This window comes from Erpetoichthys calabaricus, chromosome 16 (genome assembly GCF_900747795.2).
Source record: "Erpetoichthys calabaricus chromosome 16, fErpCal1.3, whole genome shotgun sequence".
Lineage (NCBI taxonomy): Eukaryota > Metazoa > Chordata > Cladistia > Polypteriformes > Polypteridae > Erpetoichthys > Erpetoichthys calabaricus.
The window spans coordinates 83,200,363-83,214,616 of record NC_041409.2 but is presented as its reverse complement, the minus strand read 5'-3'; the positions used below and the strand labels follow the sequence as shown (position 1 = coordinate 83,214,616).

At 35.0% G+C, this 14,254-nt stretch overlaps 1 protein-coding gene across 1 annotated transcript in view; it reads right to left on the bottom strand.

Annotated features, from left to right (window-relative positions):
- Nucleotides 1-400: 400 nt before the first annotated feature.
- prima1 (proline rich membrane anchor 1) overlaps nt 401-14,254 on the bottom strand; it is a 130,664-nt gene continuing 116,810 nt past the window's right edge. Inside the window, exons 3-4 of the mRNA XM_051919788.1 lie at nt 5,087-5,213; nt 401-1,481 (exon numbers count right to left, since the gene is read on the bottom strand). Of these exons, the coding sequence (XP_051775748.1) occupies nt 1,385-1,481; nt 5,087-5,213 (224 nt within the window). The 3' untranslated portion in view covers nt 401-1,384. The remainder of the gene's footprint in view (nt 1,482-5,086; nt 5,214-14,254) is intronic.

Below are 14,254 nucleotides of genomic sequence, written 5' to 3'. Positions count from 1 at the left end.
TGACCAATGTGTTGTCTATGTGAAGAATAGTAATCTACTACAGAGCTGCACATATAATACATTGGTTATGAATATGAATAAGGTATATTACAATAAGGCTTTGTTTTTCCAACTTGACACAATGAACAAAATGTCATTATAAACAAAAAAAATACACAAGGCTCACCACATTGTATGAAAGGCTGTGTATGGCTAGCTTCTGATAGACAGGTAAGATAGATTTTTAAATCCTTGTGAAACTGTTAATAATTCAAGAAGCGAATGTAAATGCTTAATCCAAATTTTAGTGTGTTTTTAGTGTGTAATGTTTCAATGCACTTTTTTTTTTTTTACTTTTAAGCTATGCAAGAAAGAATAATAGTTAATTGCTATTTAATGTTATCCTCAGTCGTTTTCTGACAATGGTGCCTGCACATTGGGTAACATTTCCACAAATTAAATTGCATGTTATGGGTAAAACAGCTCTGTGGTATGTGAAGCTGTCTCTGTCAGTTTCTCTGTCCATCCCACCTTGGCGCAGTATCACATCCTGTTCTAACCTGCTTTGGAGTACTGTAGATTACAGAGATGAGAACTGAATCTTTTAGGATTTTCAGCCTGAACACAGTGCTCTGTGTTTCCATTTTAAACAAATCTGATTATAGAACAAAAGCATAATAAATAAGCCTCCTTCAGTCTGCAAATCAGATAAAAGACCCAAATGGTCAAACAAATATTGAACATAAAAATAGCTGCTCTTAAATTCACTTACAGTGCTGCTTGATGTTCTAAATTACATTTTCAGTGTCTAAAAATAATTACATAGCTGATTCAGCTTGCATAGTAAAGACAGGAAAATGTCAAGGGCGAGTAGATTTTTGTTTTTAGAATTCTTGTGTCTATCATTAATTCTGTTTATAGAATGTTTGAAATGTTGCATTATAGCTATACATGGTTAAGAGAAGGCTGCTTAGTCCATGCACATTATGTTTTTATGACAATTATAATGGGACTCTCTCTTTCTTTAGCCATTCATGCTAAGCAATGCTGCCACTATTGAGCACTGAAAAACAAAACAGAAAAACGATAAAAGGCAGAAGAATCTAAAAACATACTGTATTCGACAGACTGCATGCAGTTTATATAATTGTATCATTCTTTCTTTTTTTTAACCTCCTGACTAGTTCTTTTATCCATGCCTGGCATTCATCAATGTTTCATTGCAAGGGACTGTTTTCCACTCCAAGTATCTATTGGAATCTTGCCTTCTCTTTCCAAGTCTTGTCGCTTCTGCTTCACAACAGTGACATCTCAGGTGCATTCTGAGGTCAGCACCTCATTAGAATGAATGGTTGAGAGTGGAAAGAAGTGCAGAATCCAGGTTCTTCCTGTTGAACTTGGACTTCTATGCAAATGTATTGTTGGCATCCATGACCTTGTTTCTGGAAGTCATTGCATATTCACTTTGGCTTGTTCCATTCTCTTCTTTCCTCAAAGGTTTCCTAAAAGAAAAGGCATAGGGCAAAAATGCTGAAGTTTCTTAAATAATAATGAAACCACCTGAAAATGTTACAGCCCAGGAAATTCACTCATCTTCTGAACCAGCTTTTTCTTACACATGAGCAACGAAGGTCAAAGAAAATCCCAGTAGCAATATGCCTATTACAAAGAATGCTCACTTGTAATGTAATTACAGTGCCCACGAACCTAACCTGCACATTTTTTGGTGTGCAAAAACCCAAAATGATACTGCCTTGGCAGTATAACTCTGGATCTGTTATTTAGTTAGAGGAAAAAGTATTGTATGGAGTTGGAAAACCTCTGCTCAAAAGCATGAAATAACAATTTTAGCAAAATATATTTTGCTTTATTAGGTGATCCAATTTAAGCAATTTAAAACCATGTAGTAGAAACCTAAAATTAAAGAGACAATTAATTGTGTAATTCAAAAGCTTACTTACAATATTTTACTTACTTTTTTCATATGATACAAACATGTTATTTCAGGTGATTATCATGATTCTAGTAAGCAGAACACTGCTATAAAATGGGTATTACTAGGACAGTGGTTGCCAACTCCAGTCCTAGAGGACCACTGTGGCTGCAGGTTTTCATTCTAATGCTTTTCTTAATTAGTGACCTGTTTTTGCTACTAATTAACTTCTTTTGAACTCATTTTAATTGACTTGCTCTTGAAGACTCAGACCCCTTACTAATCGTTTCTTTTTCCTAAATTAGCAGCCAAACAATAATGAGATACAAAATTAAACAAAACAACTGGTGTCCATCATACAATATCTGAAAATAAAGAACAATGAAGGTCTCAGGAATGTTGATCTGTTCAGGTCCCCAGAACATTTTAACAGTGCTCTTAGAAAGAGAAAATCAACAATTTCAGAAATGTCTGCTAATGCACCACGAGAGCAGCAACAAGCCATGGAATTAAAGAACGGGTTTAATTAACGACAGGAATTGGCACCTCATTAAGTAGCTGGTTGGAGTGGAATTGGTTGGAGTCTGAGGCCCTGACTTAGTTATCTTCTGTTGGCTCCCTCACTTCACATTTCATTTCTGTTAGGGTTCCATTTAAGGAAAGAAATGAAGTAATTCAGAGGAACGATGAAGAAATCTTAAAAAAGCAATTCAATTTAAGTGAATTCACAAGAAGTTAATTAGCAGCACAAACAGGGCACTCATTAAAAAAAAGGTTTGGAATGAAAACCTGCAGCGACAGTGGTCCTCCAAGACCGGAGTTGGCGACGCCTGTACTAGGAGACTGGCACAGGTGAAAGTGTTACCTCATGGTGTTTGGGCTCTGCTTTGATTGCTAATTACAGATTTTTCTGAGTTGACAGTTCAAACTCAGATCAGGTCAGTCTGTAACTGTTACGAATATGTACCGTAAATAGTGAGTGAAAATGTTCTTTGGTTTGCTTTACAATAAACGAAAATCCAATCCAGATTAAAGTGTAAAAGCCTGACATTTTAAGCAGTGCCTTCAGAAAGTATTAAGACACCTTAGTTTTTTTATGTTGCAGCCTTGTTTTAAAATCATTTACATTAATTTTTTCCCTCGTGAAGCAACACTCCATAACCCAGGATGACAAACCAAAAACAGTCAGTTTTGCAAATTTATGAAAAATAAAAAACTGAAAAATCACACTGACACAAGTATCCAGATCCTTTGCCATGATGTTTTAAATTTGGCTCAGGAGTATCCTACTCTATTGCTCATCATTTAGATGATTCTGCACTTTGTGAGGAGTCAAGTGGCAACCAATTCAGTTGATTGGACATGATTAGGAATGACACACACCAGTCTAAAGAAGTTCTCACAGTTGAGCAAAACCAAAGCTGTGAGTCTGAAGGAATTGCCTGCAGAGCTTAGAGACTGGATTGTGTTGAGGCAAAGATGTGGTGAAGGCTACAAAAAAATTCTGCATCACTGAAAGCTTCCCAAGAGCATTTACATTTGGCTGACACTTTTATTCAAGGCAACTTAACAATATTTATGAATCAATTGGTTACATTTCTTTTGGTTTTCCAAGTGGAGCACAGGCAGGTGAAGTGACTTTCTCATGGTCACACAGCATCAATAGCAGGACTTGAACCCACAACCTCAGGATTTGAAGTCCATGCCTTAGCAACTATGACACACTGCCAGCCAGCGGCTTCAATAATTCTTTAATAGAAAAAGTTTTGAACAGCTACAACCAGGTCAAACTGAGCAATCAGATGAGAAGGGCCTTGGTAAGAAGGATGATCAAGTACCCAGTGGTCACTATGGCTGTGCTTCAGAGAACCTGTATGGAAATGGAAGAAACTTCCAGAAGGATAACATCACCACAAAACCACTGATCTGGGCTTTATGGTCATGTGGCGAATAAAAGACACATCACAGTCCACTTTAAATTAGCAAAAAAGCATCTAAAGGACTTTCATTCTGTGAAATATTAGAATCTCTGGTCTGTTGAAACCAAGATTCATGCATACATCAAACCAGGCAGCGCTCTTCCCCTGCAAAATAGCATTCCAATGGTGAGGCATTTGTGATGGAAACATTATGTTGTAGGGCTGTTTTTCAGCAGAAGAAACTTAGAGAGTTGTCAGGGTCAAGGGAAAGCTGAACGGTGCATAGTACAGAGAAATCCTTAATGAAAACCTGCTGCAGAGTGCTCTGGATCTCAGACTAGGCCAAAGGTTCACCTTCAAACAGGACAATGAACTTAAGCACAAAGCAAAGACAACACAAAGATAACTTAGGAGCGGCTCTGTGAACGTCCTTGAGTATCCCAGCTGGAGCTCAGACTTAAAACCAAATCAAACACAAGGCTCACAACATTTGACCTGAAAAAAGCTGTCCTTCAACAGTCTCCATCCAACCTCACAGAGCTTAAGAGGATCTGCAGAGAAGAATGGCAGATAATCTTTAAATCTAGGTGTTGAATGCTTGTTGCTTCAGACCCAAGAAGACACCAGGCTAATCGATACCTAAGTGACTTCAGCTAGATAAATGTTCTGAACATTTGTGTCTATGTCATGTTTCCTTTTATTATTTTTAATAAATTTGTCAAGATTTTGAAAATGTTATTGTTGTTTAGTCATTCTTGGGCATTTAATGCTGCTTGACGAGGGAAAAAATGTGTTTCAAAAATTTTAGCACAAGGCTACAATATGCCAAAATGTGAAAAGAAAAGTAAAGTGGTTTGAATAATTTCTGAAGGCAGTATAGCTACAGTCTTCTGAAAATATCAAGGATAATGCCAAGAGTAAAATGCCAGCCTGATGATCATATCAAACACTCTTAGCCATTCAGCTTCTGGGAGATTTAATGTAAACTGACTGATAGTTGAAAGGGAAGGGTAATATGAGCACACACTGAGTCTACAATACAGAATTATTGTGACGAATCAACACAGCCACAGCAGTACATTCCATGTTGTCTTTATACAAACTAGGAATATGGTACAAGTATTATCATTTGTTAGCCAGTAATAGGACTCTCTGCTTTGTCATAACTTAAAATCGAAAAATAAGAAACATCTTCAAGATAGTCTTTCTTCAGAAGACTTTTTACAACTATAGAAGAAAATAAATTACATCCTACCTTTTTATTGCCTTGTAGCAAACTGTAACCATTATCAGTAGAAACACCAAAGAAGCACATCCCACCATTCCAATGATGCCTATTTCATTCCACCATGGATTTATGGGAGGAATATTAGATTCAGCTGCTGAAATAGGCAAAACACATACATTTAAAAGAACTGAATAATTGTTAGTACTATGTCAACCAGCTCTCAATGTTGAAAAGGTATGTATTTAGGAATTAATTAATTTGTTAAATATTTAGTAAGAGAAGCATGCTTTCAAGAAAAAGCTTCATTTACCATATCCTATGCCAAAGATATGCAAGTTTTTCCTGTGATGCTTTCATAACTCTCCATCAACAGCATATGTAGCCATCAGGCACCCATCACACAACACTCAATGATGTCTGTGGTTTAATTTATTACTATAAGTCTCACAGACTTGCTGCTTGATGCTACAGTACTTGAGAGTGGGTTTATTGCATTTTGCTACAATAACTACGTAGCAGGCACACCGATATTTGTATGATGTGAATGTCATTTCTACTCTCATCTATCACCCCTTAGCTGAGGTGGTCTAATTCCCTGTGTGCTGTAATTCCCTGTGTGCTGAATAGTACTGATCTATCTATCTATCTATCTATCTCTCTCTCTCTCTCTCTCTCTCTCTCTCTCTCTCTCTCTCTCTCTCTCTCTCTCTGTCTGTCTGTCTGTCTGTCTGTCACTTTAATTATCTGTTTTTCATGTTTGTCTGTCTGCTATATGAGTCCCACCCAAAAGCACAACACAGATTGAATTCATCATTTAATAATTAACTAAATAGCTGGAGCCATGCAAGAGATTCATTCAAACAGCAGAAGAAATATCAAATATAATTCAAATATTTTGTACTTAAAATCCTAAAAGAAGGAGTATGCAACATACTCCGAGATGGAACCTACTAAACTTCTATATGCTTTAAAAATCATTCACAGCACTACATTTATATAAATCGAGGCCACATTAGTACTTGTATTAACAGGGAGATAGTTCTGTAACATGCACAAATGTGGTTATGCAACCTCCTAATGAGCAAAATGCATAGTAATATTGGCAAGCAACCAACCTATGCCCTCACTCCCATCGGCACATGCCCTTCAACCCACCTACCAAGTGCAACAGGAGATTAAACAATAAAAAGAAAATACAAAGTTATTCACAGCAACTCACACATTCTCATGTCAAAAGTTGAATACAAAAAACACTGAAATCAAAAAACAAAGGTTTTTCTGAGCTCTGTGGTGATCTGCATTCATTTTCCCAGTAAAAATTACCATCTATTATTATGTGATAAAAGACATAAAAGAATTTTTTAAAACATATGGAGTATAATACCCTAAGTTTAAAATGCAGTATCACAGAGCGATTCAACTTGATTCTTTATGTTCAGTGCCTCAGTTAGACACTACAAATCATAAATCACCCTACTGTCTACTTTCAGTCTGATTTTGATCAAATTTCATAAAACTGTTTGCTTATTTCAAATAATTCTGCATATTTTAGCTCATTGAATCTGCCGAGAAGACCATATTGAGACACTGTAGCTACAGAAAGTCATTTTGAAAACCTCCAGCCTCTAAATTTAGAGCTCAAGTTGGACAGTGTGGTGTGTCCAATTAGACAGTCATTAAATAAGAGAGCAGCACAGATGACCAAGTGGCTAGGTCATTAACATGGGAGACCAGTAGACCACAACAAACAAAATTCAAAACCAGAATATATTTTTTATAAATCTTTTTCATCACTTGAGCACTAAGAAAAAAACATAACTGACCACAAACAACAAAATGGTGAGATTGTGTAAAATTATCCTTCAAAATGGTATTGACCATTTTAAAAACTGACTGAATGGCTATGCCACAATACCAATAAAATATATAAAATCCCCCTAAAAAATCCAAATGTTCCATAAACATAAGCATAAATAGCAGACAAGTCTAAATACTGCATTACTGTAATGTACTGACACAGTATTAAACATAATGTCAAAGGATTTTCAATTTATCTTTACTCTATTTACCAAAACAGAAATTTTCAAAAAAAAAAAAAAAAACACAAAAAAGGCCCCTAAACCAAAGCCAAAACTGATTTTCAATTTGCCTCTCTAAGATATATGATACTAGATGCACTGAATTTTATCTTAATGTCTGTGAATTTCATTATTTTGTTGTTTTAGTAGTTCTCCAATTAGTCTGGAGTTAAATATCTGCATGTAGCACACTCCTGAAGTAATGATAACTACAATAAATATCCAAAAGATAGCAAATAAAGCTATTACACAAAGTTCATAAACATACAATAACACTGTCATGGAATTCTTCATTTTTATTATAACAAATCACCCATAAGAGTAAAGATACTCAAACATTAAGAGACATTATATGATATTTAATTTCAAAGGTGTATTTTTATCAATACAGTGCATGCTGTTCACAAACATAATAGGCTTTTACAACTACAGTATACATTACTGTTGTGGTGTGCAAAATCTGCAATTTCTTGTCTATATTTACATTATATTTTGCTCAAGGCAAAACATGATGAACTTAAATACAGGATACTTGCATAGGCAGTTCAATATCAAAGCATTCTGTTTTCTTGAATTGTACCAGTATCAATCACAGTAGCATCTGTTTGAACTGAGCAGGAATTCAGGAGATATCTCAAGCTGTATTGATAATTTTATCACCTGTGAAGAGATGGGCATGAGGACTAAATTGGTTTACAGCTTTGGAAAGGCAGACATGCTGAAGCTTTAAGCTGTATACGATTACTTTGCAACCTGTGAACAGAAGGAGATGCCATGGGACTAGAAATGGCCAAACCAGTTTTCAGCTTGAGACAGGAGATTCTTAAAACATCAAAAACTTCATTGTCTGGGAAAATGGACATACTTAAACAGATTAAAGAGTCTGAGCAAATTCATCTGTTATATTGACAGCCAGTCAGTCAGGTGTATATAACAATCATATATTGTGAAACCCCCGTGGAATTTCTTAATAAATATGCCTCGACAGGGAGCGACATCAGAAGAGGGCGAGAGCGACGTCAGACGAGGGCACCAGCAACGTGCGACCATTTTCATCTGATCGCCAGCTAAAGGATTCCATGAATATCAATTGCTAAATCAATGCCACCCTGGGACATTCATCTTTGACATCTTTAACTTTTTGTAAGCCTTTTTTTAAAAACTGTATATGTCCAAACTTTGCTATCCAAATTTTCTTTTATGCTTTACTCTATTATTGCTCTTTAATAAATACCATGTTGCTTTTAACATTCTATATATGTCTTCATATCTAGAATGATTGAAGTAATGAGGTAAAATTCTTAGAGCACCTGGAGCAGTCAGGAATTTGCCATACACTCTGATCTGGAAGGTTTATTAAGGCTGAGGGTGAGAGCTCCACCCAATAGTAGGAAACAGTACATTAAAGTAAGGCATTCTTGGTTAGAAAATGGCCTGTAGCCAAGGATGTTTAGCCTTTATATGTTTAAATATATCCCTGGAGACCAAAGTAATATTTAGTTCTGAGATATATTTAAAACATTGTATGTTGTTTGTGCCGGTAATATGTAAGTCTCTTAAAGTGCTAAGAGAGTGACAAGTTGTGTATGTGTTATTCATAAGGCATGTGTGTGGTTTAAAGTGCTAGAGATTAATCAGCTGTGTATGCATCATTCATAGGGCACTGTTGTGACTAGGGTCTGTGTGTTTTCGTATATTATATGTATGTGTGTGTTATTCTTAAGGTGCAACAGTAGACCAACTCAGTAATGAACCTGATGAGTACACTTATCATGGGAGGAAATAAGTAAAGGGTAAGTAAACGGTAAGTAGAGGGAAATATCACGATAATACTATTACATATAATGGAAGACAGCAAAATTACACTTATCTGCACTTAAATCTCTCTGTAAATAATTTATTTCTTTTTTCATTATCTTTTAGTTAGGGTGGTGAATAGAAGGCAGTATATCCTTAGGTAAGACTGTCATTCTTTCTACAATTCCAAATATTCATCTCTTAGGCAATTTAAATTAAAAAAAAATTACAACAAATCATTGAGGCACAGGATCTTTTTGCAAATTAATTCATATTTTCTCTAATCCAAGTAAAGTAGGTCATCTTCCTCTATTGACTTAAAACATTCTCTGCACCTAAGACTTCTGCATTGGGCTTTACTATTCTATTTCAAATCTCTGTTCACTGATAAATGCATAATGGTACTCTCATTCTCACAGTAAATAAAATGAAAAGAATATAGCTGTGCATAACTTTCATGAAAGTATATTTTTCCAACTGTATTTTTCATCAGCTTTGAAATTTTGCAACTCTTCATTCTTTGACTCAGTTACATCAAAACAAACAAAACAGGATCAATCAGTAACATTGAAATCCAAGAAGATTATTTAAATGGCTTTCTGCATCAAATTCATCTACAATCTCAAGGCATTTCAACTTGTAATAACAACATTTTTAAAAAGTCACCAACCTCTGTCAATTGCACTGCACCTGGAATGAGTCAAAACTCATAACATACACACAACATATCAGGAATTATATCCTGCTAAAATTTGCCAGCATATTACAAGTAATTTTTCTTATTTGTTATTTAAAATAAATAAGTGGAGTAAAACAACATGCAGCAAAAAAATAAAACTGAACACAAAATATCACACAATATCCACATAGACATGTACTGTATGTCATTTGTTTGTTACTGGATTTTTGAAGTACCTGAATAATAATTAAAAGTGTACAAATAACTATTTAAAAAATGGACAGCAAAGAGGAGAATAACAAAATCATAGTGGCTCTCTGTCACAGTATATTGACTGGTCTCTGGTCAGACGTGGTTCAGCATGGCCCTTGAATGGAGTGAAACAGGCAGCATGGCCATCTGCATATGGAAGCAGTGCGAGAGAGAGAGGGTACACCTCTGTATCAGCCTCAGTTTAAAAGAAACCTGTGACTTCTTGAAATGCCGCTTGAACCAGTGGTGGAGCAGTATTTTCTAATAATATCAACTCCAGCTTTTTTTTTTCATGTCCTTTCATCTTGGCCTGATATATTCCTCCATGCTATCTTCTTGGAAGGGGTGCTCGTAGTTTCTAAAAACTTGTCTTCCTTGTGGAGGTTCATAGATTTTACCTATCCCTTCCACTCCAGGCATTCTTCATGAGTGGAAGAGCTAATAAAATCTAAAGTGTCCCTGTCCATAATATTGGAGCTCATACAAACTAAACCAATGCTTCTGATATGTCTACAAGGGTTATAGCATAACATCTTGTGAAACTAGTTAGAAGAAAACCTCTCACTTAGTGACGCCTTGCAGTGAAAGCCTGCAAAACCATAAAGTGTTGCAACAGATCTTATTAATCATGGTTAGAAGGCTGATTCTTTCTTTTTAAGCAACCAATTTAATTCATCCTTAAATAAAATTAGAAACAATTATAACTATAATCTAATTATCATTAGATTAGATTAGATAAACTTTATTAATCCCATGGGGAAATTCAATAATGTTAGATAATACAAATAAACAGCAAAGTGAAACCACAGAAAAAGAATATTAACAAAGCAATGTTTCAGAAAACAAATGCAATGTTGTGCAGTTCTTTAACTCAGTTAATTTCTCTTCAAAATATTTTCATTTATGAGTACATTTTAATCACCAATACCTAAAGCACAGATTCAGGAATCAAACGTTTACATTCTCCCAAAGATCATCTCAAAGACCTGTAAATTAGATTAACTGGGGCATCTAAACTGGCCCAACATGAGTGAGCACGCTCAGTGACAGACTGAGTGCCACTCCAGAGACATTATATGCCATGCATGCGATGCTGCCATGAAAGACTCTGTAAAGAAGAATTGATATTTATTTAGAATTAATACAATCAGTGGAAGGCTAACAACATTGTTATCTATTTAATTAGATCTCCATTACTCTGACCAATAGAAATAGGTATGAAAATGAATGGATGCTTTTTTCATCTAAAGAAAATATGTTTATTCTCTGTGACATGGTGAGAAGTTCAACAATACAAGACCACACAACAATACAAGTAAAATCACTGCTTCTGCGGATCAACAGGAGAAAGCTGAAGTACATTGGGCACGTGATAAGGACGCCAAATGGATATCTACAACAGGAGGTGAACCAGATATTGTCCACTTAAAGAAGATCCACGAATTGCTGGAGAAATTATTTTAATTGAATAACCAATGGACTCCTAGGAAAACCTCAGGAGGACATGGAAACTGTTGCTGGCCTCAACTGTCCAGCTTGTAGATGGGCATGTAGCTAACAATACCTCACCTGGAAAAGCACACAGAAAGTGATTTGTTTAATGAACTTTTCATTGCAAATTAACAGATGAGTAATCAATGAGTTACATAAATTTATAGGTGTCTTTTGTTTGTTTTACTTCTGTTAACAACATCCAGTGAGTTCTTTATTTCTCTAAAGCTTTGTCTTTATAAGTGGTTCTCACTTCATTGCTCTATGACTACTTTCTCACATTCTGTTTTGTCCTGTTGTATATTTAATTTCAGCTTGTTCTTGTTTCCTGTCTTTGTCTTTTTGCATTCTGTAAGTCATGATATCTTTATACTACAACAGGCACCATTCAGCACAAGGCATTAGTGAACAGATACAGTATAAATGACAGCCTGTTTGCATGTAATTAAAATTCCATGTGCTGACAGAAGGGATATAAAATTAATCACACAAGCTCAACGCAAACAAATCAATTTGCATACTCGTCAATTATATGAACATAAAGTCATTATGATTACAGAAACATCCAATCACTTTGTGAACCTAAGTCAAGTATTTAAAATGTGCATTTGTTTCACTTTATGTATATTACTCCAATTGTTCTTCTGCTGCAAGAGGTTCAATCCATCCCTCATCTCACCTCACTTAAATTAAATGGGAGGGCACATTCGATTTTGGAATAATGAAAGAAAGGCAGTAATCATCTCTGAACAGAGTGCACATCACTCAAACTTATACTTATTTACCTTGGTTTGTGGTGATGTTTTATGTATTTATGGGTTTTCTTACCTTATTTTTATCATTATTTGTAACAGTCCAAACCTCCAACCATCTACTAATTTGCAATCAAAAATGTCAGTCTTTTCTTTGAAATACACTTAAATGTAATCTACTTAAAGCTGACACACTCATCAACAAAAATACTATTTTCCGTTTAGTTAAAAGGGTGAAATTTGGCAGAATAGTACATGTAGGTCAGTATGTATCCGCTAAGAAAGGACATTTTGATATATCAATATTTAAGAGTAAACACCCCACCCTCTCACAATAGAAAAGCTAAATACCCCAAAATCTGAAAAATGTTTTGATGGATTTGATTGAAATTTGGTGTTGTTAGAGAATTATTTGTTGGTAATTTTTTTATTTGTTAATATTTATTAATATTATGCTAACATACATACTCTTGGCTGCAATGAAAATGTGCTTTATTCAAGTGATGGACGCAGAAGAATTGATTGACGGGGCACACATACACCACTGATAGCCAATAGCATGAACAGATAACTGAAGAATGGGACGGTGTCCTGGACAAGAAAAGACATTATCACATTGTAAAGTGGAAAGAGAAAATTTGGCAAAGCTCAATGGTTAGCAAATGTTGTTTTATGCTGTTGACTGCCACCTCTCATCTTAGTTATCCATTCCATTCCATTGAATCCCAGTCCTTGGTTGCGATGCTGAAAAGCAACTCCCTTCCTGCCCCCGCTCTTTATTCACAGCACTTAAAACATTAACGGAGAATTGAATTGCTTTTTGATTATGTTATTGCAAACTAGAAGGGAGAATTGTCGAATGTAGGTAATGGGGAAATTAAAAATTTTGTTACAGTGCTTGAAGCTAATGCTACATGCTCGTACATTAGTGTAACGTACAGGGTCTCAGCATTTATGTTTATCTACCTCAAGCCAATGTTTGCACATACACTCACATCCACAGACTTTAAAGTTGGACTACATACAAATGAAATACACAAAAAGAAATACTGCCCTTGAGAGATTGGCATAAACAAATGAAATCATAAATATCTATTAATTATAATATATACTAAAATTTCACATTATTCCTACTAATTACCAAATTAATTCAAATGAATACACTTTCCTGTAAAATTGTATTTTGCAATGACCATCAACAAAAGCCAAGAACCCACAATCTCAGAGTTTAAAGTCCTAGGTCCAAAGGATTAACCACTACAACACAATGCTTTCCAATAACATTATGGAGAAAAACAAATTTCATATATTGTATACAAAAAAGCACTTAGTTACACAGTACTTCTGATACACCTGATTAACTGATGATACTAAAACTAATGCCCGTTATCTCATGGAATTTTGTAACACACCTAGTACAACTTTATAAATTTTAAAAAGTGTAGAAAATTCTTAAGTCTGCATTTTACAATAGTGTATTAAAAAAAAAAGATTAAAGTTGAAAAAGATTCTCCTATTTTATTAAAGTTAAAGACTCAAAACACTTTTACCATCGTGTTAACAAAACAGGTATAAAATAATGATGAGTTGTAAACTTTTTTGTTTAGAATATTTTACACAATACAGTTATTATCCTAGAAGTAAGAGATAATGTTCAAAGGGGTCCTTTATAGAGAATTCCAAAATTTAGGGCCAATATGTAGTTTTAATAGCATCATTAGGGCCATCGTAACATATTTAAGAGTGAACACTTTTATGGTACTAGGCTTACACAGATTTTACATTTACATTTATTTGCTTAGCAGATGCATTTGTCCAAAGTGACTTACAAAACACGTCAGCATAACCGAGTAAACATCAATCTGTGCTGGGAACTGTTTGGGAACAAGTCATACAGAACATGTTACAAATTGATCATCACAACTGAATAGCTCAGAAAAAAATTACAAATCTTTGGTTACAAAAACCTAGCAACTAATATCAGTTAAACAGAAATTCATCAAGCAAGAGATTCTTCCAATGCTTCTTAAACACATTTAGGGACTCAGAAGCTTGAATGGCAGAGGGTAGCTTGTTCCACCAGCTAGGAGCTACGCACGAAGAGAATCCAAATTGAGATTTGATGCTACACAGAGGTGGCATCACC